The sequence below is a fragment of the Pelodiscus sinensis genome, chromosome 5, assembly GCF_049634645.1.
Source record: "Pelodiscus sinensis isolate JC-2024 chromosome 5, ASM4963464v1, whole genome shotgun sequence".
Lineage (NCBI taxonomy): Eukaryota > Metazoa > Chordata > Testudines > Trionychidae > Pelodiscus > Pelodiscus sinensis.
This window is the reverse complement of record NC_134715.1, coordinates 121,253,344-121,280,805: the sequence shown is the minus strand read 5'-3', so window position 1 is coordinate 121,280,805 and position 27,462 is coordinate 121,253,344. Positions and strand designations below refer to the sequence as shown.

General features: G+C 39.8%; 1 protein-coding gene across 13 annotated transcripts in view; it reads right to left on the bottom strand.

Annotated features, from left to right (window-relative positions):
• The window catches only part of CTBP1 (C-terminal binding protein 1), a 378,668-nt gene that overhangs the window by 36,020 nt on the left and 315,186 nt on the right, over positions 1-27,462 (bottom strand). For 8 of the 13 annotated variants that reach the window (XR_012904426.1, XM_075930923.1, XM_075930921.1 and 5 more), the window contains one exon: positions 16,120-16,274. Coding sequence is in view for 12 of the 13 variants with exons in the window: in XM_075930923.1 (XP_075787038.1) it covers positions 16,120-16,274 (155 nt within the window). In the remaining variant the exon portion in view is untranslated. Of the gene's footprint in view, positions 1-16,119; positions 16,275-20,817; positions 21,035-22,582; positions 22,674-27,462 lie in introns of all 13 variants that reach the window. The other 5 variants (XM_075930924.1, XM_075930925.1, XM_006111640.4 and 2 more) reach the window with 2 other exon arrangements.

The following is a 27,462-nucleotide window of genomic DNA, read 5'->3' as shown; positions in this document are numbered from 1 at the left end:
CTGATACTGCAAGGTACTTATATGCCAGATATGCTAAACATTCATATGCAGCTGCATGGTTCATTTCACAATTCCAGAGGACATGCTTCCATGCTGATGATGTTCATAAAAAAAATACATTAATTAAATGTGTGACTGAATTTCTTGGGAAGAACTGTTCGTCTCCTACTGTGTTTTATCCACATTCTGTCATATATTTCATGTTATAGAAATCTCAGCTGATGACCTAGCACATATTTGTTTTAAGAATACTTTCAATGAGGATCTGACAAAACACAAAGAAGGCACCAATGTGAGATTTCTAAACACAGCTACAGCACTCAACCCAAGGTTTAAGAATCTAAAGTGCCTTCCAAAATCTAAGAGGGATAAAGGATGGAGCATGCTTTCAGAAGTCCTAAATGAGCAACACTCTAGTGCCAAAACTACAGGATTCCGAGCCACCAAAAAAGGAAACTGACCCTTCTCCTGGTGGCATCTGACTCATGATGATGAAAATAAACATGTGTGGGTCCACACTGCTTTGGATCATTATCAAACAGAATCCGTCATTACATTAGAATGCATGCATATCCTTTGATGGTGGTCCAAGCACGAAGAGACATATAAATAATTAGCATACCGGGCACATAAACATCTTCAATGCCAGCTACAAAAATGCATGCAAACGCCTATGCTTACTTGCAGGTGATACTGTAAACAAGCTGCAGGCAGCATTATTTTTTACACATGTAAATCAATAAATTTTTTCTGCACATGTAAATCAACATATTTATCTGATTGATGGTCTGAACAAGAAGTAGGACTGAATGGACTTGTAGGCTCTAAAGTTTTATGTTTTGTTTTTGACTGCAGTTTTTTGTACATAATTCTATATTTGTAAATTCAACTTTTATGATAAAGAGATTGCATTGAAGTAATTGTATAAGGTGAACTCAAAATATTATTTCTTTTTTTATAGTGCAAGTATTTGTAATAAAAAATAAATATAAAGTGAGTACTGTATTCTTGGTTGTAATTCAAATCAATGTATTTGACAATGTAAAAAACATCCAAAATATTTAAGCAAATGAGATTCTATCATTAACAGTGTAATTAATTACAATTAATTCATTAATCAGCCCTAATCCTAACATATAGCTGTAAAGTACTATTGGGACTATGATGATGAGTGTATTAGAAACAAATTAGTACAGGCAGTCCCCGACTTACGCGGATCCGACTTACGTCGGATCCGCACTTACGAACGGGGCTTTCTCGCCCCGGAAGTCGGGGCGAGAAAGCCCCGTTCGTAAGCTGCTCCGGTGCCCCTGGTCTGCTGGAGACCGTCTCCAGCAGACCAGGGGCACCGGGCGGGTTCCCGCGCTTCTGAGGCTTTGCCAGAGCAAAGCCTCAGAGGCGCGGGGAACCGCCGCTGCTGCCGCTTCAATCTGGGTGCCTGTGGTCTGCTGGGGACCGTCCCCCGCGGCTGCGGCTTCAGTCCGGGAGCCTGTGGTCTGCTAGGGACGGTCCCCAGCAGACCACAGGCACCCAGATTGAAGTGGCAGCAGCAACGGTTCCCCGCGCCTCTGAGGCTTTGCTCTGGCAAAGCCTCAGAGGCGCGGGACCCCCCGCGGCTGCGGCTTCAGTCCGGGAGCCTGTGGTCTGCTGGGGACCGTCCCCAGCAGACCACAGGCTCCCGGACTGAAGCCGCAGCTGCGGTGGGGTCCCTCCCTCTGAGGCTTTGCCAGAGCAGAGCCTCAGAGGCTCTGCTCCCCGTGTCCCTGGTCTGCTGGGGAGGGGGGGGCGCAGCTAGTGTGCTCCCCCCCCCCTCCCCAGCAGACCAGGCTTTTGTTTTGGACTCTGGGGCAGAGCAGCTGGGGCACTGCCGATTGGTCCTGCAGCGCCCGCTCTGGGCACTACTGGACCAACCCGGCAGCACCCCAGCTGCTCTGCCCCAGGTCCTGATTCAGCCGCTGCTGGTCAGTTTCAGCAGCGGCTGAATCAGGACGCCTGGGGCAGAGCAGATGGGGTGCTGCTAGGTTGGTCCAGTAGCACCCAGGAGCGGCGCTACTGGAGCAACCCAGCAGCACCCCAGCTGCTCTGCCACAGGCGTCCCCAAGTCAGCTTCTGCTGAAACTGACCAGCGCTGACTACAGGAAGCCCGAGGCAGAGTTGCTCTGCCCCGGGCTTCCTGGAATCAGCTGCTGATCAGTTTCAGCAGCAGCTGACTTGGGGACGCTTGGGGTTCTTAAGTTGATTCTGTATGTAAGTCAGAACTGGCAGTCAGTTTCAGCAGTGTCTGAATCTGGACACCAGTTCCGACTTACATACAGATTCAACTTAAGAACAAACCTACAGTCCCTATCTGGTACGTAACCCGGGGACTGCCTGTATAGCATAGCATACTATAGTATGAAGTATGTTTTGACTGTTTATTAGCATTTCCCATAAAGGGGTTCTTGTACTCTGTAATGTTTAGATACAGAAAATTAAGCTTATTCCAGGTACTGTAACATGCAGCACTTACAGTCAAAGACAAGATGATGTTGTTTTTATTACAAAACCACCAGCTAATGTCAATTTTAGTAAGATACATATATCATAGAAAGCTGGAATTTCACATCAGCTCATATGTGACAGTATTTTCTCTCTCACTTGCTCTCTAATATGGGCTTTTTTATTTTACTTCCTAAACTAGACGTGTAAAAATAGCATGGTTCCAGAAATGAAAGTGAATATAAAAAAAATGAAATGGACCAAATGGTATCAATTAGGTAGATGTCCATCTGCAGTCATTCTTGCTTCCATTTGATATTTTATCCTGCCATTGTGCTTTTTAGCTAGAAAGGGTTGGTTAATAAAAAGGTCAGGTACAAGACCTTCTGTTATAGGTCAGTATTTATTTATTTCCCTTTGGTGGCTGACACACCAATTTACCTCCATTAGAAGCTGCAGCAAACTGCCTGCTTCAAAGTCATTGTGACATTCCTCTTTGGACTGGCTCCTACAGATTGACAGGGTAGCCAGGTCTTTCTGCTCCTCCTCCCCATAAGGACTGTACCAGTTTCAAAATGTGTTATGTCTTCACAGGCCTTAACTGAATCTGTGCCACAGATGGGGTGGACATTTATATTTTAAAGAGCTTTTCAAATACAGACTTGAGTGCTGACTACTTAGGGCTACAATTCCTTTTAGTTTTCCTAATTATTTGTAATTATACTTTAGCACTGAACTAGCACAGCCATTCTGGGGAACATCAGCTGTTCACCACCATAAGAGCTTTCCCTGGTAATTTTTTTTTGGGGGGGAGGGGAGAGATAACTCTTAAATTGCCTCCCATTTATACAAAAATCAAACAGCCTTAGCATAATGTGCTAAAAGCCTCAAATAAGCAGGTTGGGAGCAGCATTCAGGACGTAATGTAAACCTCAGCTCTTATGTTTTCCTTTTCTGCTGCTCACATAGTGCTGGATTCTGCTCAGAGCCTTGATTCAAAGCCCACTGTCATCATCAGAACATTCCCATTGGCTTCAGAGGGCTTTGGATAAGACCCAACATACTGAGTGAGAATATAATAAGCTTGGGCTCATCAGACAACCTATTGGAGCTATGTTACAGGGATACCTTTTACAATTTTTTTTATAATTTATTATTTTATATTCTTTGGAATATAATCTAATATTCAAAATACTGTTAAAGCATCACTAGAGCATAATGTATTTCACTGGGCCCCACGGGGAGCAGGTTCGGGGTAGGGCTTAGGAAAATATGAAGCAGGAATTAGGCTATGATATCATAACTCATTATATAAGCATGCAATGCCCAGTACAAAAATTCCATAGGAATGGCACACAGCGATAAGATAAAATCGATTACTAAGGATTTAAAGGAGGTATTCTTTAAAGGAGCAGAAACAGGGAGAAGAGGGGAGGAAGGGTGAGGACAGTTTGAGGCACCTACAACTGGTAAGGCAGGGAACCAACCCCACCTTTATATTCCCTCTTAATTCTCACCCCCCCCCCTTAATTGGGGGGAGGGAGGGAAAGGAGGAAGGAATGGGGAGATCCCATCTGCAGGTTGACTGGGAACCAAGACGGAAAAGGGGTTCAGCTGACAAAAGCCCTTGAGCATTTGCTGAAATTATTATGCAATTTCCTGCACTGTACAACACTTATAGCTGCTGGGGACTCCCAGATATTTAAGAATAGAGTTACGGCCTAATGAAACCAATAGTGTCTCCTGCCCTTCTTCCAGCATAGCTAGGCAATACCTCTGAATAATACAAACAGTACAAAAGCTATCAAGAAGCACTACTCATGCAAGCAGAGCCTTACAGATGCCACATACACAAACTGTTACTTCGTGTTGCCTTTTTATAGTTTCAATTTCCTAAGTAAAATTAATTTTTTTTTAACACTTGAATGCCGATTTCTTCAATGTGTTTCCCTGATAATAATCCATTTGCCTAATGATATTTTATGCTGTAAGAACCCAAATTAATGTTCGCTAACTTCTGTTGATTAATGGCACTACCTTAGTCCTTAAAAACGGTTGCACTTAAAATTATATGCGTATTTACAAACTCTCCCTAACACTCAGAGAATATTCTATGTAACAATACTAGAAGATTTATCAAGCACTGCTCAGATCCTTAACTCAAATAAATTTTGTTTTTCTACATTTAAATCATTGCTGTGGGGTCGGGCTGAGAATAAGGGGTTCAGTACGCAGGCTGCCATGGGGAGAGAGGACAGCTACAGTCCTCTCTCAACACAGTAGTTTGGGGCTGTCCATGGCTGCAGCTGCAACAGGCACAGCCAGGGGAGGGGTGTATGTCCCCCAGCTGGGGGACACACAGAGAAACAGACACACAATCCAACTCTCTGAAATATTCTGTACATTTCTGCACCCCGGCCGGCCCAATGGGCTTATAGCTGTCCCAGTCCCCAACGCTAGCCCCTTACTACTCCCCTGTGGTCATTCTATAGTATAACTGTCCCTCCTACTAGACTCCTCCCTTTCCCTTTTATGAGAAACAACTGAATTCCAGGCACATACCATGGTCTTGACATAACCAAACCGTTACCTTGCATACTAAATTTTGTGATCCTAATTCTTACTATTTAGGAGGAGACTCTCAGACATACAGACAAACATTTCTAAAATATATAGCGAGAAAACGAAACTGATTGCAAGTTTCCAACGTATAATCCAAGTTTCCTTTATGATCTCAAGTTGACAACCTAGGAAGAACTTAAACTTTCTAGTTCTATGGCATTTTTTTAAGTTTGCCTGAATTAAAGCACTGCTGCAGAACTAATCAACACTACATGCAATTGCTTTATCACCATATCCAAACTTAGATCACAGTGCCTTAGTACACTTTTTCCTTAGTATACTTTCTCTAGTGTTTAAAGTAAAAAAGCCCTCATATTTTAAGGAAAGTTCTTTTCAGGCTACATATTTTCTATGCATGGATTCACTTGAGCTTTCTATTAATAAATCTAGAATTATTTAACATTTAGACACAACCAATTAGAAATGCAAGCTGGATTGAAACCATCTTCAGTGGAAGATTCATTATGCCATGAATGTCACTAACAATAACATATCAACACAAGGATAGCAGTCTTTAAAAAAAATATAAAAACACCCTAAGAAAGCTGCAGAAAAGAGAAGTTATCATAATCAACAGCATTTCTGAAGCACTCGTAATACATTTGCTAGATATGGTATTGAACGGTACAGTGAGATAGTTGTTGAAAACCAATTCTAAATGGTCTGCAAAATTAACATACTGCTTCCTGAGCATGGCAGTACTTTAAGAGATTTGACTTTTTACAAGCAAATTCTGATGAGCTTCGGGCAGCCTGCACTAGTGCACGGTGTTTCACAAGATCTGCAAGGTTAGCAGCTGCAAATGTGGCTAGAATTTAGGTGTCACTTGCTGTTGGGATAGACCATGTAACCCTTGTTTATCTAATCTGACTAGATTTACTGAACTTTTTTTTTGATAACTATTAAAAATTGTTCATTAGGGGCCTGATCCACAGCCCAGTGAAGTTAATTCAAAGGCTCCCAGGAACTTCAGTGGACTTTGGATCAGATCCAAGGTGAACAGTCACCTAGTAATACAGACGTTATTGAAGATCCCCAATACAACAAAATCAGAGCTTCCACTTTGGGACAGATACAGATACTGACTCCAGGTTCTCCCTGTGGGTTGGAGGGTGGTTTCCAACCCTTTACGCTATTTTCTCAGCCTTAAGGTACCAAACAGCTCACTTCACCTTGAGGAAATAACACAAAACTTTAATATATCAGGTTTGAAAATAAATCCACTCATCCACGCATACAGAATGGGAGTGACTGTCTAGGACAGAGCACTGCAGAAAGGGATCTAGGAGTCATAGTGGACCACAAGCTAAACATGAGTCAACAATGTGACACTGTTTCAAAAAACAAACAAACATGATTCTGGGATGCATTAACAGGAGTGTTGTGAGCAAGACATGAGAAGTTATTCTTCTGATCTATTCTGCGCTGATTAGGCCTCAGTTGGAATACTGTGTCCAGTTCAGGGCACCACATTTCAAGAAAGATGTGGAAAAATTGGAGAAAGTCCAGAGAAGAGCAACAGAAATGATTAAAGGTCTAGAAAACATGAGCCATGAGGAAAGACTGAAGAATTGGGCTTGTTTAGTTTAGAAAAGAGAAGACAGAGGGGACATGATAGCAGTTTTCAAGTATCTAAAAGGGTGTTACAAAGAGGAGAGAGAAAAACTGATTTCCTTGGCCTCTGATGATAGGACAAGAAGCAACGGACTTAAATTGCAACAAGGGAAGTTTAGTTTGGACATTAGGGAAAACTTCCGAACTGTCAGGGTGGGTAAACACTGGAATAAATTGTGTAGGCAGGTTGTGGAATTGCCATCACTAGAGATATTTAAGAGCAGATTAGATAGACATCTATCAGGGATGATCTAAACTGTGTTCAGTCCCACCGTGAGCGCAGGTGACTGGACTCGATGATCTCCCGAGTTCCCTTCCAGTTCTAGGTTTGTAGGATTCTATGATCCTAGCCTTCTCCATTTTTTAAAATCATTATACTTTCCTTTGAGATATACTTTAAAAATGGTAAATAAGAAGGGCAAGCTACCACTCTGCTCAGATTCTTTCAGAACCTATGGTAGCAAAGTAAACAACAATGAAGTAACAAATGCAAGATTATGGCTTCAATGTAGACTCAAAGAGGAGAAGCTAACGGTGGGGTAAAAGGCTTTTATTCATATATAAATAAATAGAAAAAGTCGAAGACATAGTGAAACAGTGATGGGTAACTTAGGCTAGTGAGTGGGCCACAGAAGTGATCCTTCATCTCAGTGAGCTGGCAGATTGTCCTAACCAAAACGGTCTTCCAGGATAGGTTAGTTTTGCTAACTGCACTTGCATACCTAACATCCGTGTGGGGTGCCGACTGATCTGAAGCAGCACTCTGAATGGCTCTCACAGTCAATGTTATGTGCAATCAGCACGCACCTCATTTCACATGCCCTTGCTTTACATGTGTGTCACGTTAGTAATACTGGTAGGAAAAAACTCTACATAGATGGAAAGCAGAGGAATCTGGCAACCCTGCATGTGAGCAATGAAAACAAAATGTCTTGCAGGTCACATGTAGAACCCTGATGGGCCACATGCAACTCAGTTGCCCACTACTGCAGTAAAACAATGCTACCAATATCTATTTGTGTGTGTACTTTTTAAATGTCTGCTTCACTATGAAATCTCTCCCTTCATGTAATTTTAGCTTAATTCAGAATAAAAAAAACTTCTAAAAAAATTCTATATCAAAACTAATCATTGTGTGAGTTCTATAAAAATTGAATTCAATGGGATGTTAACTTTTTAAATTTCCCAAACTTTTAACTTAAACCAAAAATATGGAAATATACCATTTTTGTAACAGTGACTTTATGCTTTTGACTGGATCAGAGAAATTTAACAGTTGCTTTTTAACTGAATTCAGTAAGATTTTGATGCTTGGATTGTATGTTATGTGATATAGTAAAATTCTTATGTCCAAGGGAGCATGCAAGTCTTAAGGAAAACCAGAGATTTTCAGCATAGCAATTCAGTGAGTCAAAAAAAATTCAAAATTAGTAGCCTATCTAGGTAATAAGAATGTCATATTGCATTGTTAAAAGAAAGCGAGAAAGTACATGCACTTTGATATGAACCCTGAATCCCAGTCCAGAATATAAACTTTGTTTGATGATGTGGTTAATCAGTCTTAGTGCTGTCATCTGTGGCCTGAAAATTAGTGGGATGACAATTTCCGTCTCTTTTTACTCGGCTTAGATTGTTTTTCTAGTTTCATATTAGAGATGTAAAAGGATAATGGGTTAACTGGCACCCAATTAACAAGCATGTGGTCGGGCCCACCAACCCCCCTCTTCTGCCCTCCAACTCCACAGCATGACACAGCGTGCAGGTTAACCAATTAAACCTATTGTTTAATCAGTTAACATTTTACAGACCTATTACCTATCTCACATGCTCTGTGGGCTCCACTTGGGTACTATAAAAACTGAGCTGCAGAATATACCACAGTGGTTAGAAAGTCTGAGACCAGTAGGAAAGCTGAACTAAGGGAGCTGTAGACACCACAAAAGCACTAGGGATCTGTTTGACTCTGGAATTCTTTTAGCGGGTACAGAAGCGAACTAGTGAAAGTGATACTAAGAAAGAACTCAGAAGGGTCTTGTATGCCAGAAAAAGGTATTAATGGCAAACAAAATGGGAAGGGAGGGATCTTGGAATTGGGAGGGTAGGTCTACACTACAAAGTTTTGTCAGAAAAACAGACATTTTTCTGACAAAACTTGAGGAACATCCACACTGCACATGTGTTCTTCCACAAGAAAATCGGAAGAGCAGAGGGTTTTTTCTGGCATTGGTAATCCTTACTGTACGAGGAAGAAGCCTTTTTGCGAAAGAGCTCTTTCGCAAAAATGCGTATGTGGACGGAGAAGAGAGTTCTTTCGGAAGAGGAGGAAAGAGGAAAAAGCACTGGTGGCCATTCCATCCATAGGAATCACAGTTTACATGCAAGAGAGCATCCATTCAGTCTGGATGCTCTCTTTCGAAAAAGTAGATCGCTTTTTTGATGTACTTTTGCGGCATGGACGCTCTCTTTAGGAAGACTTTTTTTGGAAGATCTCTTCCAAAAAAGCTTCTTCCGAAAGAAGCCTGTAGTCTTGACGTAGCCGGAGAGAAGGGGCAGGTTGCAGACTGGAAAGAGAGAGTACTGTAACTGTGAAGCAAGATGATAGTGCATGAGCCCGGAACATAAGAATATGAGCGATACGCCTTTTGTGCATGGAAGAAAGGAGGGGAGAAAAAGAAAGAATGTTGAATGGTCCAATCGGGATGATCAGAGATCCAGGTAATGTTCTGGAAGAATCTTTGTAGGCTTGCATATTTGGATAACAAAACCCAAAATATTTTAGGTTAAGCCACCACAAATTATATGCAGTGAAATAGCTAGTTCCAGTAACTGAGAAAAAATGATAGTTTAGTCGAGATTGTGATCGAACAAAGGTGGAACAATGTTATATTTTTTACTTTTAGAAACACTTTTTGATGACTTCATGAGAGCAGAGACTACCTAAAAGGCATATTTCATTGTGTAAAGAAATTAAAACAGTTAATGTAAATAAGAGCAATGCAAGATCTGTTAACAGATTTGTTTAATGAGCAATAGCTTTATATCAATTTTACATCTGTATGTGACTCAACTGAGTCTCCCTAATTGGATGCAAGAAATCTAGGTCCCAATTATCACACATTCCATATTACTTGGTTTGAAAAACACACTGCCTTTGGCAAAAACATGCTGCTTAACTTCACAGTCATTGTTTAGACAAGACTTTGTGCTCTGCACTAGTGAGAAAACTCAACATTTATAATAACATGAAACTCAGAAATCAATGTTTAAACATGCTGACTGCCTGTCTTCCCAGAAGTAGTGATCTATGATGGTCGGTGAACATGGGGTAAAGAACTGAAACAGAACATTCCAGGGAGCTGTTCTGCCAAATATATTAACTATCTCTAAACAAATGAATGAGTTTTCTAGCCTCACGTCTAAGTCAATACTTTAAAAAAGCCACAGTCATTAAGTATTGCTATCTGTGGCATATTTTTCAGGAGGTGTGAAACCCTCACTACTTCACTATCTCATCTGTCCCCCAAACTAGCAAAGTTAGAGTTTGGTAGCCCAGAGTTTTGAACATGAGATGAAGTATCAGGAACACGTTAATATTCAATAACTTCATAATAGCCTTGTGAGGGTCATTTAGGGTATGTCTAGATTACATGCCTCTGTTGACAGAGGCATGTAGATTAGACTACCCGGCATAGGAAAATGAAGCAGCGATTTAAATAATCGCCGCTTCATTTACATGGCTGCCACGCTGAGCCGATCAGCTGTTTGTTGGCTCAGTGAGGCAGCCATTTAAATTTAAATGAAGCGGCGGCGATTACTTAAATCGCCGCTTTATTTTCCTATGCCGGGTAGTCTAATCTACATGCCTCTGGCGACAGAGGCATGTAGTCCAGACGTACCCTTAGATTATTTGAAGTGATCTATCCAAGAGAAGCACTGTAGAAGAACTATTTTCAATTATCACAGTTGAAAACTACTAGATTTCAAACTTTCCTTTGGTTTGAGAGGTTTTTCCCATATTAATATACGGGGAATAACAGCAGACTGGGTAAAGAGTGCTAACGTTTGCCCACTGTTTATTATTAACATGCTGTTTTCCCCACATATAGGCTCTCCTCCAATCATGCTGCTTCTCCCTATCTGCTCTAAAATCTTCCCCTCACACTGCTACAACCATTTATCTCTATGTTACTCTCATAGCAGACCTTATATATCTTTCAAAACCAAGAAATATATGAAAATATACAAATGTTCTGTTTTTACTGAGAAAAAAGCTCTTTTGAAATCAGTAAATTATTCCCTTTTCCCTGGGTTTCTATCATCTCTCCTTCTTACTTCCTTTCCTCAATACCCCAAAATGGCCTGATGTAAATACTTGCTTAGTATCAGGGTATGGCAGATAACAGATGTGAAAGATATATATTTTGAACACCAGAATAAATCTAGTGGCGCAAAGTGATAGTTGTTAGTATGGCCAGATATCTGCATTTAAAGCATAAAACAATTACTATTACTGAACTGTTCAGCAAATCACATTGTAATTTTAAGGCTTTGCTTTTTTTTAAAATTAAAATACTGAAATAGTGTGTTACATTTAAGATGTAAACATTATCTTAAATTATTATATGCCGCATTAACTCCATTCAAATATTGTGGGTTGAATGTGAATTTAATTTTTAAAGTCATGAAACAAAGCATCATTCACAAATATGTAAATAAGACTAATAGTATGTATGCTATGTAAATAATAAGTAGTATGTACGCTATGTAAATAATAAGAGTAATAATATGTATATTTCTGGGGCATGAGGCCCTGAGAGGTGTTGAGCTTCCCTATGTCCCACATAAGACAACGGAAATAAAAAAGACGCTCACAGGACTGGGCTCTTAATTAGTAATATAATTAACTGCAGTGTTTATATGGATCTACAAATGCCAAATACTGGGTCCCGAATACTAGAAAACCCAAAATATTGAACTTTGACCTTCCCATCAGAGGTCACCAAAAGGTCAACAGTCATCAGATTTCAGTCATTTAAGTGTCCTTTTCAAGCTATAATTTGAAACAAGTGCCCCTTTCAGTTACAGTTTTGAACTTCTAAATGCTCTTTCCTTCTAGATCACTGATTACAACAAATACAGCTGATATTTCTAGAAAAGATCATCAGCCTAACAATTTATACAAATTACATTAATTTTTTCTGGAAGGTGTTTGTTGGGTAAGGGATGGCCAATGCAGAGAAATTAAGGGCATTATAGGTCATTTCCATTAATTGGATTTCAGTTAAGAAAACAACTGATGATAAGAGGGTTGAGGGGCCAACATAAATAAAGTAATCTACCTGAAGGCTGGACTGCTGTTATCTAGGGGAAAAAGCCCAAACGAACGAATATTTATGTTCTTTGCCCATCACATCCCCTCCTAGCTCCTTATAAATTGGATCCAGCTATTACCTGTACTAACTTTTTTCCTATAAGTCTGGCTTGAGGTAGGAGACAAAAGGAGGAGCTTAGACAACTTTTTAAGGACAATTTAAAATTAAAGTAATATGCATTTCAGTGTGTTTTAAATATGGATGTATAGGTTGGACCTCTCTCTACCAGCATTCTCGGGACAGAATGAGAGCATCTGTCAATGCAGGGGAAGTCCCCCTGCCATCGCCCCCCAAACCTGCTGCCAGCTCACCACCACCTCAGCAGGTATCCTGCTCTCCCTCTCCTTCCCCCCTTCTGACTGCTAGCCTAGCCAGGCTGCTCGCCCAGCTGCTCCCTGGCTAGCCCAGTCTGCCACAGGTCTCCGGCCCTAGCCCTGCTTGCCACAGGACTCAGGCCTGGCCCCACGCTGCCATGGGGCGCCAGCCACAGTCCTGTGTTGCCCCAAGCCAGGCTGCTGGCCCTGCTCCCCCCTGCCCTGGCCCTCCTGCCATTAGGTTCCCAGGTTCTCTGGTCCTGGAGCACCCATGGGCTCATTGCCAGACGAGAGAATGCTGGTTTTCAGAGGGGCAACCTTTACCTAAAATAATCTCTCTCAGATAAAAAAAAAAAAAACATTTAAGTTAAGGAATAAGGCATAGACATATATATGTTACAATAAGTATCTTACATCCTTAACATTAAATAAAACTTTAGAATCTAAATACATTTTTAATATTTATGATGTTTTATTCTTTTGCATTTCTCTCCAATTATTCAAAGAAGACAGAAAGGCAAATTTCACATTTGTTTCTAATAGTTTTTTTCAATTACACTTACAGGTTCTCATGTACTTGCACAATGTTGAAATGTCTGAATTGCAAACACTGTTTAAATAAGAATTTAAAAGAATCATAACATTATTTCTGTTTGTCTTAGGTTTTTATAAAATTTGATTATTGTTGCAAAACCAAAGTTTTATAATAAACTTCAATTTTGAGACATATTTAGGTTGATATTGTCCCTTAAATCACCAAGAGATTTCTTCCAAACATTGCTGATCCTGCATAAACAGAGAGAGAGAGAGAACGAACGAGAACTAAGGGCCTAATCCAACGGCCAGTGAAGTCCAAGAAGAACTCCCACTGACTTTGCTTAGAAATAAAAATTCACCAGCTCAGATCCTTAGTTCATAATCCTTTATTAAAAGACAGGTCCTCCAGATGTATAATTTTTTTTAAAGAGGCTTCTACTCTGTAGGAAATAATGTTGAAAACAGGACACTCAGAAAAGTGAAATTGCATGTGCTTTCCAAAGTGAGGAATTTATTATTCTACCATCTTCTCTCCATATTAAGATTGTTAATATTATATCTCAAAATAAACAAACAAATAAGTGGAAACTGAGTTAGAAGACGACAGACAACACTGATAGTAAGGGAAAACAATCTTTAAGATAATTCCAGATAATGGTTCCAACAAGAGTGGACTATGGTACAATGACTTTTAAAAGTTAAGACAGGAAGTCCAAGAATCAACAACAAAGATATCAACAGAGGAACTATGTATAATACTTGAGTATGCAGCCATTCCTCTGTTGAACATTTCCATAAGGGAAAAAAGAACATTTCCCCTAAACACGATAAGAACAAGTAATACAAGACAAAAAAAAAATCCTTTAGACTTTCTTTATATAGTAACAAAACTGTTAGTGCTGTTAGGTTTAAGGATATCAGTAAACTTGCCTTTCTACATTTTCAACAGTTTAAAAAAAATTTTAAATCCATTTTTGGATAGAAATCTGGTTGCTACAGAAATAATGAACTTGATTATACCAGAAAGGCACAGCATAAGAGTCATTCACTTAACTGAAAGGAAATTATTATTGTTTGTACTTTAACAGCCATGTGAGGAAGGATTAGTCTTTCGACATATAAAAACGCCTGCCTTTTAAAGATTTTAACACGGCTGTATTTTGTAAGACTAAATAAATAAAGTTAAATAATTCAGTTTCAGCTTCTGTCTAGCATTTGAAAAAAGAGCCACTAACTGTCACATGCGTAAGTGTTACAATAATTAGTCAGAGACTAGACCAATAATATATTTGCAGAGAAGCAAGAACATTAGCTCAGTTTAATACACAGACTAAATCCCTAGCATCTGGGACACACACACCCACACATCTGGCCTGCCCATCAAGTTAGCATGTGAGCCTGACATATACCTCCTTGGGACCTTCTGGAGGGAAGCAGGGAAGGCATCCTTCTGGGGTGAATCCCTTTTTCTTTATCTAATTTTTCTCTGCTATCACGCTCATTGTACATAGCACTGATTTTTGGTAGCAAGAAGATAAGGCTTCTTTAGTTCCCAAATTGGCAGTATCAGGCATCGGAGGCCCTGATCTGTTAGGGTACGTCTACACGGCAGTGTATTTCAGGATACTCCTAGTATTCCGAAATAGCTATTCCGCGCCTTTGAAGCAAGCCCATTGTTTCTAAATGTAACTGGCTCGCCATTCCGCTGTCCCTGTAAACCTTGTTCCATGAGGATTAAGGGACATTTCGGAATAGCGGTTTATTTCCAAGTTTGGTGCTGTGTAGACTAAAATTATCTCAAAATAAGCTACACAATTTGCATAGCTCAAATTGTGCAGCTTATTTCAAGCTAAAGGTGCAGAGTAGATGCACCCTTAGTGAGCATTAAGAGTAGCGGGGTTTTTCCCATCCTATTGCTTCTGAAATATGGGAGTCAGGTGTTCTCCCCTAGAAACTGATAGGAGACTGATGGCGGATCTTACCAAGACATCAGTCTCTCAAGAGGGAACACAAGCCCACAGACCAGCTGATGACTCTAGATAACACTGCAGGACTATTTGTTGTTATTTACATTTTTTCAGTTACAGACAAACATGGCCACCTCTCTGAAACTTTTGAATAGGGGAAAGGGCTAGCCAGGTGTATCTTAAGTAACAGATAGGAATGCCTGAATCAGAACAGCCGCTTATCCACCCAATCTCGATATGCATGAATCTTTTGCTAAGATTTGTTTCAGCAAGTCTTTACTGCAGTGTAAGTTCTTAGTGCATAAGGCACCCACTCAAAACTCCAGGGACCCATAGCTGAGAAAGGAATCTTTACTGCTTTGTAAACTCTCTTTTTTATATCAGGGGAGGGCAAGACAGCCTCTGCAGGCCGGATCTGGCCCACAGCCATCCTGCTGCTCTCCCGCCCTGAGGCCAATTGAGACCTGGGGATGAGGGAGTGCGCAAAGTCCTTTCCCACACTAGAGGCACCAACTCTACAGGGAACAGACAGCTGTTTTAAAACAGCCGGCGATTTTCTTTAGTCGCCATGTACCCCTGGCACAACGGGGCAAGGGGTGAAGGACTTTGCGTGCTCCCCCTACCCTCAGGCCAATCAGGGCCTAGGGATTAGGGGGGAGCACTCAAAGTCTCCTCCCGCTGTGGCACCTAGGAGGGAACTGCCAGCTGTTTTAGAACCGTGGGTGGGGGGCAAAGACTTCATGTGCGCCCCTACCCCCAAGCCAATCAGGGTCTGTGGGCAGGGGAGCACGAGAAGTCTCCTGGCCCCACCTCTTCCAGGGCAGCCCGGGGCCAGAAATGTATGAAGTGACCCCTTTTTTAAAATGATCGCCCACCTATTTATATGCTAAAATACCAACATTTACAAAACACATAGTGTTTCTCAGCTACTGTATTTCTCTCTATGAATGATATTCTACAATATGTAATGAATGAATACAAGGTTAATGATCATCAAAGGCACTACACCCAGTGCTATATTTTGCTGTTTGAATCAAGATACTTTTTCTCCCTGTTTGTCCTCTACATGAAGTTTGCTAAATCCCTGACCAAGTTGGGTATCTTTTCAACTGTTAACCAAAATACTGTAACTTACATGACAACGCATATATTCTCATGTAACTAAAAACGCGTACATTATACTTATCAACTGGGAGTGTGATTGAAATGTTTTACCTTTTCATGAATTTCTTGTGTGGACTGAGCATCACAAAATGCCACTGTGGCTACATCCTTCAGAATAGGCATTTCTACTGTACAATCCCTGCCATCCAGCAAAGCTACCAAAGGGCGCGGGTGCATGGGCCCATTCATGATCGGAGGGCGAATGCCTGCAATGAAATAGAGAAATGTATTATTTATAGCTCAAGAAAATGCATTTTTCAAAACCAAATGAAATTTAACCTCTATATTTGTATGAGGGTAACTAAAGATTTCATGAGATAAAAGCCAGTAAATTAGGAACACTTAGCAAACAATAAAATAAAGAGAACAAGTAAGTAGGAGTCATGTGTCTTTGTTGCTACATTTTGAGGCCATCCCAGTAAAAGTTCTAGAGCAAGCTCAAGATCCTAGGCACTGAACTGCAAAGGGCAGAAAACAAGGGAAAAAATAGTAATTTACTAAAGGCAGGGCCCTCACTGCACTACTAAAGGAGCAGCTATGACACTTGACCCAGGATGTGTACTCTGACAGGATTTCACAATTCCACAATGAAATCATGTATGATTTACCAAAGGTCTCATATAAAAGGTCATAATGCTGACCTAATGAGGTTTTTTTAATTTAGATATTTCATAAAATTCTTCCTTGAAATTTGTCAAAATAAATGCATCAATACTTGTCCTCCCTTCTCCCCTCCCAAAAACAAAACCAACAGCAACAACAATATGATAATAAAGAAATATACATATTGAGTCATGGTATAAAGAATGAGTTAAGGATGCAGGCTTCATTTTCAAGATTCCAAGATGCTAGAAATTAAAAAAAAAATTAAGAAGCAGAATGTAAATACTTTTGAGTATGTAAATACTCTAATGGCATAGAAATCAGAAGTATGCAAACCTAATTGAGGGAAGATTCCCATAACCTTCAATAATATTAAACTACTACATTTACAGAAAAATGACTCTCCCAAAGAGACAAGGAAAAATAAACTCAAGGGCTACGGAATACTGTAGTTTTCCCCGCCACAATACAAATAGTTTGAATGACTGCAACTGAAGCAGTCTTAAAATTTCTAATGTAGCCATTATAATTTCTATACATTTGCTGTTACAGAATGAGTTTGATATGCTTTGCATTTCCTAAACAATTAGTCTTTAAACTTATGCCAGAGAGTGAGGGGAGATACGGTTATCAACCTCTCCCCTCCCATGTCTGCACTGATTACTTGCTTTACTTGTGGGGGGACAAGGTCAAGATTTTGGAAAGTGGTCAAGGGCCGTGCACTTTTCTGTAGAGGAGATGCGGGGTCTAGAATGGAGGTTGGGTGCAGAACAGCATAAGGGGTAAGGGAGTGTGGTACAGGGAGATGGTGTAAGGTCCAAGAGGGAGTTTGGGTGAAAGAGGGGCTTGTGATCTGGAGCAGAGGACTGGGGCACAGGGTCTGAGAGAGTGTTTGGGTGCAGAAGAGGATTCTGGCCTTGGGGAGATGTTTAGGAGGGGGTACAGAGTCTGGGAGGGAGTTGTGACCTGGAGCAAGGTGGTGCAGAAGGTTTGGATAGTGACCTGAGGGAGTTGGGGTGCAGGAAAAGCAGAGGTGCCAGCGGAAGTCTCTGGCTGGGAGGCACTTATCTAAGAATCTCCCAGCCAGCAGCCCTACAGCACCCCCAAGGCAGGCTGGACTCCCTGCCTGCTGCAGCCTCAGACCGCTTGAAAATACAGGCTGCTCCGTCCACATGGCTTCCAGCTCTAGGAGGGGGAAGAGGCTTGCATTGCCCCAATTCCCAAGGCCAATCTCCCAGCTCCTATTGGCTGGTTGTTTCCAGCCAACGGGCGCTGAGAGATTGGCTGGGTTTAGGGATTTTATGTTTCGATTAATCAGCTAATCGAGTAGCCAATGCAATTTCCATCGACTACTCAATTAGTCGATAAGGGGGCAGTCGCTATCCCACTGCTCTTCTCCCTTTGAAATGTACTAGAACTGCCTGCAGCTCCTGTATATTTTAAAGGGGGAGTGGTAGCTGCTCCCTACTGGCATGGGTTCCCCTGTGCCTCTTCCTTTGAAATGTACAAAAGCTGCAGGTGGCCCCCAGGCCATATTTTGCCCAGCCATGCTCTGGGGGGACTGCTACTCTGTCTGCTGTGCAAGTGGGTGGAGAACAGGTGGAGCCTTGGCTATCCTGCAAAAAGTCACAATTCATTCTCTGGTCAGTTCTTGAGGCAGTCTACTTGTTGCCCTGTATTCAGGGCAGATTATAAACATACAGCCTAGTCCTGCGGTATGCATTAGTATTTAAGCCATTTACTTTCTCAAAGGGTTTTTATCTTTGAAGAAAAAAAGTACTCAAGTCAGCAAAATGTAATCCACTTAATACTCTTTCCAATTATTCCTACAGTCATGCTTTTTAGATGGCACAAAATCCCTTGAGAGGCATCTAGAAATAACTCTTGGCTTCACTTTAAAAGTTACTAGGTATTTTTGTCTTCTTTTCAAAAGCAAACAGCAGCAGGATCTTTCAAACTGAGCAGGAAGCCAATGGAATTTTACCAGCCCTTTCTTATCTGGTCACCACCTAAATCTGTTTGGTCCCATTGCCTTCCCAAGAAACTGGTCATTTCTTTGGAGTCATATGGCCATCCAACATCTTGACAGGTGAAAGGAGATATGACAAAAATCGGTCTATGATGGTCCTTCATAATGGTATGGGAAAAGGAAATGGAGTAGCACTGTGTTAATCACAGAATGAGCGATAGCAAGGCATCTACTAAAAACGATGCTCTGGAGATGAGATGCTCATGAAAACCATTCTCTCAAGAAAGTACCAAGCATATCAATTTTCATTATCAACTGCAGTGGGTCTCCTCTTTGATAAGACAGCAGGATTCTATTTAGTGATGATTCTGGCACATTCCACGAAGAATTTCAGCACTCATTTCAATATGCATAGACTTGGATCAGCTTCAAAAATTAAGTATGATTGAAACAAAATGCAGAATTTTTCTTTTTTGGCTCTGTTTGAATCATGTATCTAAGAGAAGTCTAATAGTCATTTGTACTATTCAGAAAGGACCATGCGTCATCCCTGATATTGGCAGTATTTTCTTATAAATACATCATGTGCTAGTTCATGACATAGAACATGAACACCACAAAGTTACTTCCACTACCCTTACAATTACTGACCCTTTCAATGGGAACTTCACTGAAAGCCCCCGCTGTAAACTAGAATTTGCCATGCCTTCAAAGTAGAGTAATTTGCAGAATCACAAGCATCCTGATATGTAGCCACAGTGCAATAAAGTACAATTACTCTTTGAAAAGGAACTGTAAAAATGATAATTGTGGGGATGCCAGATTTATTGCCTCTCTTATCAACTGCGGACATTTTACAAGTAAAAGATGTAACCACCAATCCAGTAAACCTAGCCAGGGTCTGAGGGACACACTGGATTCTTTTTGGTTCCTGCCTCCTCACCAGTAATGAAGATACTGCAACTGGAACTTTGATACCAAAACTACTAATGATGAACAAGCTAATATATGATATAACTCAGAGGAACCCTGTGTACGCTCAAAAGTTTGTCTCTCTCACCAACAGAAGTTGGTTCAATGAAAAATATCATCCTTGTCTTTCTAATAGTTTTGCAACACTAGCACAGAAGTAATACAATTAGTTTTTGTCAGTAGGATAGCAGATGTGTGTCTGAATAAACACAGAGCAGAATGGTTGAGTAAGAAAGTGCCATTTTTATAGTCACCTTCCAGATATCCAAATCTTGAAGTTGACCAAATACTGAACTGCTGATGCAACAGAAAACCACTTTTTAAAATAAGGACTCCTCCAAAAGGAAATCATTAGAAAATACATGAGACCTCATTCATGTTATAACTCAATGGATTGTAACTGAGTTACACCTGTTTAACATTGGCATAAGTGATGTACCAAATTCAGACCCAAGATATAAAAGGAAAGGTAACAAAAATAACTTGAATTACAGTTATATTCTGCAAGACTTCAGACTGGATGTAGCCAGTATACCCTCAGACTTCAAGTCTAACCAGTGACCTTGACCATGAAAACACAGCTATTCCTTTGTTTGCCAAAACACTCACTAAATTTCAGGCTAGACTTCCTGTTGCACAACTTCTCAGCATAAATGCCATATCACTGAATTACAAACAATAACTCAATACTTAAGTGAATTTACAGTAATTTCATCTCAATGTCAATACGTATTAAAAGTTTACATTTGGAAAAACATGGTTTCACTATTAATCAGAGTCATCTCAACAAGAAACCACTCTTCCACCAGTTGAGTGCATTTTTGTCTACTTCTTATCTTGAAATGTCATGGTGTACCCTGTGTCTGGTCTCTGCAGAAAGCCCTCAGCGTGGCCAGATTAAGAAACGTTTAGTCACGAGCAATATTTTCCATTACTGTTTTACAATAAAACTTGCCACCCAATGACAAAAAAAGAACTGTAATATGGGTAAAAGCAGTTTTTTTCAACCATAAATACTACACTCAGATTTAAGAGCTAGTTTTGCTTGGTTGGCTTTTCCAGATACATGGTATATCATAATATATAATAAAAGTAGAGAACTTTAAAACCACCTATCCCCCAATGACAGCTGTTTCACAACATATGATTTAAAAAAAATAATCTCCATTTATCCTAACTCCATACTTTCAGGAACCCCTACCAACCTGACATTTCTTAATCTGAGCTTGATTTCCAGGGTCATGAATTCGATTTCTCAATTCTTTACAATCTTCAGTATTCTCAGGCAAAATAGTATCCTGTCACTTGATCCTCATTTCCATGTCTTTAACTTTTCTTGTAGTCTCCTGTAATCTTGAACCAAAGCTTTTAAACTTCTTATCCACTGCAACCTCTGTAGCCTGGATCGTGTTCAAATTTTTACTAAAAATTAAACACAAAAAATACATTAAAACAACATTAAGGGTCTGACTCATACTCACAAAAGCCAGGAAATTCAAAGTTGAAGCTTCTCACTGTATCCTTATTCTTCCCCACTTCACTGCTAGTTCTCCACACCTGCTGTGCACTGCTACCATCAATTCACATTCCACTGAAATCAATGGAATGTTAAAACATATATGGAACATTCAGCAGCACAGCAGGTGCACCGTAAATGGACATACCTGGAATGCTCAGAGCAGTCATGTGATAAACTTTTTTGCCTAAAGTGTTGCAGGGTTCTGAGGACAGTTTGTGATCTCCTGTTTCATATGCTGCTGGAAAAGCCAGACACAGTGGGGGTGTACATTAAAGATGAAGTGAGAAGCCTTAACTCTGAATTTGCTGGTTTTGGTGGGTATAGGTCAGGCCCTTAATGTTATCTAAATGTATTTAAGAGAAACATCTTCTGCTAACAACTCAAAATTCAATAGGCCTCAATCCAGCAAACACTGACACAAGTCTTCCTTGTCAATGCATCAGCTCTTTAAGTACAAAGTTTCAACACAACTGTAAGGTGATTGTGTCAACAACTGTTCATCTTTTACTAAAATAAAAGATAAACAATCCCACAGTACCACATGCATACCCATGAACAGTAGCTCCATATGTTAAGAGTAGCTATTACATATGGACACAACAGTGCCTTTCAGAACTGAATACTGGGATGATTATTTAGAAAAAAAAATCCAAATCTAGTGTGAAGCCAGTTTTCAGTCATTAAATCTCACATAGAACCAACCTACTACACAAGCAATGTGAGTGATTCCTTGGGTCTTCACACAGATTAATGACCTGCAGATTAATGACCTGATCACCCATTCAGGTACCAAGTTTGGAGGGGAAGGCATCTCATGCCCAGTTCCCCTCATTTCCCCGAGGATATGCCCTACAAATCATCTGTGCAGCCCTGAAATGAATCCATAGCATTTATTTTTCTTCTTTTCTGGTAACTGAACAAATGGATAAGCAACCCCAAATTTGTTAAACAGAAATCCCAACACTAACACACACACAATCATTCCTGAACTGAATCCTTGTACACGAATTATCAGCTAGAGAGAGAGAGTGAGAGTGTGTGTGTGTGTGTGTGTGTGTGTGTGTGTGTGTAATAAAATGAAAGATTGATATAAATGCTGAGGGGGGGAAAATGAAAAATTCTCTGGGTCTTTAACAGCCCCTCTGTATGTTAGTCACTGGTCCTTTATCTTAAGCATTTTCTTCGCAATTATCATATTTAAAACAAACTATAAGTAAAGAAGTCAGATTACAGAAAGGGAGACATTGTCTAACCAAGCAATCATTTGCATTTAAAAACAACATAATTCAATAGAAGAAAACCAACTGTTAAGACAATAATATTATTTTGACATTTCACTGCCATTGCTTAATGTAACACTACAAGAATTGTTAATTTTTTTTGTCAAATAAAGCATAGATTTTAAAATGAAAGGGATACTGTCAGGTATGTAGGCCTGAAATTTGACCTACCTTTCATTTTCTTATATCTGTTTGCAAAGTCCATGTAATTCTTTAAATGTGTTTTTCTTTTTTCAAAACAAATGCTTCAATTCTCTTTTTTCTGAAAAATATATCAATGCCAAAAAGCACAACACTCATGAGTAACCCTATAAAAACAAACCAGAATGCAAGTAAAAAGGGCTTGAGGGGTCAGGAGGCACTGGGAAGCAGAGTTTTCATTTTCAACCGTCCAGGGGGAAATGATGAACAAGAATGTAAAACAATTACTTTATCAAGAAAACTCCCTTGACAATGTCCGTTTAAAAAAACGTTTCCTATTACAGTTATCTTTTAAAATGTCACAGTAGTTTTAATTTTAAACAATAAATCACAAACTATTGAACTCCCTCTCTGAATTAACATTTAAAGAACACCACACTATCATGACATGCTGTCAGATAACTTGAGCTGACATCTGTAACCTTTGTACCTAGGTTCCCTATCCTCTTTTGTTTCATCTCACTTTTCTCCCTCTCTACATTGTAAATTCTTAAGGGTAGGCCATGTGTCTCTTATTTTTCTGTGAAGCATCTACTTTGGGGCATTATTACAATAATACCCCTGGTAATGGCATTCCTTTCCTTAATTCATCTAAAACAAACAAAATACATCTTATAATATTACTACAAATTGTCATAAATTAGGTTTGATAATATTCCTCTAGTCTTCAAATAAGTAGAAAATTCCCAAATTGTAAAATTTTCATTTGAGGTCTGGAAAGACTAACTTGTAGGAAAATTAGAAATCTGGGAATTTATTTTACTGCTACACCACTATGAGTTTGTAGGACATCTCTTTACATGATCCAGTTACATTCTGGACCAAATTCTGAGAAGACTATGTGGTGATGTACTCACAAATCACATATCACCTGTGAACTGATCAAACATGTGACTGTAAGGAAAAGTAGAGTTCCATGCACCATGTTGATATTCTGAAATATATAAAGTGCATGTAATTTACGTACCATGAAATCCTGGCCCAGTTGAAGTTAAATGGCAAAACTCTCTTGGTTTCAGAGGGGTCAGGATTTCACTAACGGGCTAGAAAGGAGGTTTATCAAGGAAAGTAGCAGATATAAATATGTAAAAGAAAGCTGTTATTGAGCCCCACAAATTCCTCTACCTGGCAGATGAACTCTTCATTTCATAAGTTTCAGAGGGGTAGCCATGTTAGTCTTTAACTGATATTTTTAAAGTGGTTTTTTTTTTAATGTCTGCATTTTATTTCACTGGAAGATCAGAGATGTAAATAGCAGAGACATAAGGGCCAGATACTATCAATTTAAAAAAAAGATGTGTAAGAACTCTATTCACTTCAATGGGTTTTGAGTCCAGTGCTAGAAATGCAGATGCAGCAAAGCACTTCAGCACTTGCTTCACTTACTTTAACCATTTAAGTCCCCCTGAAGTACATGGGGTTACTCACATGACTTAATGACAAAAGTGCTGAAGTGGTTTGGTGGAGCAGTTCGTAGGTCAGAAATAACAATGATCTATGGATATGAATGCACTCTTTCTGTTTACCAAGTCTGGGTGAAAATCAAGTAATTTCTTTAAAAAAATGTAACAGACCAAAAAGTTGTGGTTTCCGGATCAGCGCTCACCTGATAATGTGCAAAGCAGTTGCTTGTCTTACATCCCCATATTACTTGTTTTGCTTGATATATTATACACCCATTCTTTCCCCTTGGTATGTTACATACATTTTTCACAAGCAAATTTCGTTACTTGACCAATTACACACAATATATAGCCAATGCCAACAAAATGCATGACACTGCAGTATTTGACACAGTGATTTCCACAGGATTGGGATTCATATACATTACAGCTGGATGTTATCCAGTGTAAGGAAGTCCCACCAGGACTCAGTCAGGCAGTGTTATACCATGAAGATGCAAAGGATCTAATGATGGAACACTATGTGACTACACGATACATTATTTCTGTTGGACAAATCCAAACAAGACAACTCAGTTGTCCTTTTTAAATAGACGAGGTTTCCATGAAGTTAAAAGACAACAATGTGTTACTATAGACACAAAATCTTCAGGCAAACTTGTCATAGGGTATAAAAAAATTAATTCTCTCAACTGCTCAATATATTTTGCAGTCTATAGGCAGAAGTAATAGCTATATAAATGGGAACAAAATAATGGCCTGACAAAATATTCTGTTCATTAAACATTTACTTCAAACAGCCACATGAAATCTGGCTCTCCAACCCTCCCCCCCCCCCACTTCATATCTGTCATAAAAATCACACACATTAAATATCTCCTTGCTATGTATGCTATAATGATATGCCCAATATGCTTTCCAAAACAACTCTTGTAACAATATGAATCACACCTTTCTAATGTCAAATTAATGAAGGGCAGTAACACCATGAGTGATCACAGATAATGTCTGAATTCTATATCAAGGTGAAATAAACCAACATGCTCAGAAACAATTAAAAGAAAGATGAAGTATCAAAAATACTAACAAAAGCATAGTAAACAACATAACGACAGTGTATACCAAGTGCCAACATTTTGAAGCTGCAATTTTGAGATGACAGAAAGTTAAAAACAGGCCTCATAAAAGCAAAACTATTTCAAGAACAAAGCTTTCCATGGACATGCAGGGTTTAATGCAAACTCATAATAAAGACTTCATTAGAGGTTTTATCAGTGAAGTGAAAAGAGAAAAAGAGAAGGACGATAGACACTTTTGATATTCGCTATTTTGAAAGATTGGATATTTGTAATAATGGCATGAATTAGGTATTCAATCCATGAAACTGAAGTTTTCTACATTCACGCTCATAGTCTAACTACAGATTATCAGACTCCAAGGCCAGAAGGGACCATTTTGATCACCTACTCTGACCTTCTGAACAACACAGACAATGGAACCTCACCTAGAGCTAGCAATGTATTGACAACTGGAGGCTTTACTTCCTTAAACCCCCAAAACTATTCAGTCAACCTGATGGAAAAGCTAGAGCCTTACAAAAGCACTTTCTGTTCCAAAGTCACAACTAAATGTTCTATGTATATTACATGGGTCCCGCCTCCTTTCTCACTTCATACTTTCAATAAATTATTAGGCTTGAAAGAGCAGAAAAACAAAGTTGCCTGTTCATTTTAATAATTATTATTGTGTACTGTTTGTTAATTACTGACAGTACTCTCAATTCTGTACAAGTCCCAAATATCGAGACAGAAGAATCAGGCCTGGAGAATTTACAGTCTAGAGGACAGACCCAGAGGAACTGGTTTCTATGGAGGTAGGACAATTTATACCAGCTGAGGATCTGCTACTATTAAAAGGCCCTGAAAAAAGGGATCAATTTTGACTATTTGTTCTCCCTACGCCAACTTATTTCTCTTTTAATTTTTTTCAAGTTTCTCCATCTGGTGGAAGAAGTGGGTGAAACTAGTTTTATAGATTAGTTGCAAACACTCTTCCAAGGGTTTGCCTGCATTTTAAAATGCAGAGCATTGCAGAGGTAGCACTTTAACGCGGCAGTGTGGCCACATCAGGAGTGCTGAGAAAGCTCTCTCCCAACATTCTAGGTAAACCACCCTCACAAGGGACAGAGAGCAACTGCCAGTGCGGCCTGTTTACACTGGTGGTTTACAGTGCGGTAACTTGCTGTGTTTAGGGGTGGGGAGGTGATTCTTCACACCCACCCCGAGCCAAAAAGTTGTAGCACAGTAAAGTGCCAGCGTGGACTTAGCCCAAGATGAAGTCAGATTGTTTGCCTCCTTCATGCTGTTAATGTTAGGGCCAGATTGGAGCATGACATGCACTGCTGTATATAGAATGGGAGTGGCAGAAAAACTCCAAGAACTCTCACTTGCATCTCTATACAGGGGCCTCCCTTCTTAGAGCATGCAACTACTAGCCACCTCAAAACTTGGAGCATAGAGAGAGCAGATCATGTCTCTGACTGACCAGAAGAGGCTGGCTGGGCACTGGAGGAGGAGGGAACGGAGACTTACATAAAGGTGGTGGAGCTGGTCTGTCAGAGCATAATACTAGGCCGTTCTTAAAGGAATTTTGGATAAAGTCCGCCAGATTTCTTGAGACATGAGCAGCAGGGCAGCTCTGCAACAGCCCCCTTGTGTCACAATCTTGTTTATAACTAGTAGGAAACAGTGCTCATACATAGCAAAGGAAGGAAAACATTAACAAAGGACTTGATAGCTTGTCTTTTTTTAGATGTGGTCACTTTTGAATTACTGATCAGTTGGAGTATCCCAAAATAAAAATTCAATAGTTAAATGCAAAAATACCTGCAATATGACCCAGAGATAGCCCTGAGAAGCAGCACATGTATGCACTATATACCTTATATGAAGCTATTGCCTGTTCCCTGTAGGATGAATACTTCTCTGCAGCAATCTCAGTAATAGCATAGACGCATAGACACACACACACACACACACACACACTTTATTTTAAGTATAATACAGCTTTATAGAGTACACAGTGGGAAGTGTGCTTTCAGATGGTAGCACTAAGGGAAGTGGGTGTAACTTTGTTTTTCTAGTTATCAAACCTTTTAAAAAGAATCTGCTTCAGCAATTGTAGAAAGAGCAAAATTATTAATTTTGCTAGTCAGTCCAACAACAATTTAGATCATGCCAAGCGATACCAAGGCATTTTATAAAAGGAGCACTGGATGCTTCTGCGAAACTTGAGACTCAGGATACAGAGCCCTTTACTTCTAGGAATTTGATTCAAATCTGACCCAGGTTGGAGAAGCATCAATGTGTGAAGTGAGAAGAGCAGATAGTCTCAGTTTAGCCCTTAGTTGCAACTGTCCATATCACAAAGTAAACAAGTAGCACTGTC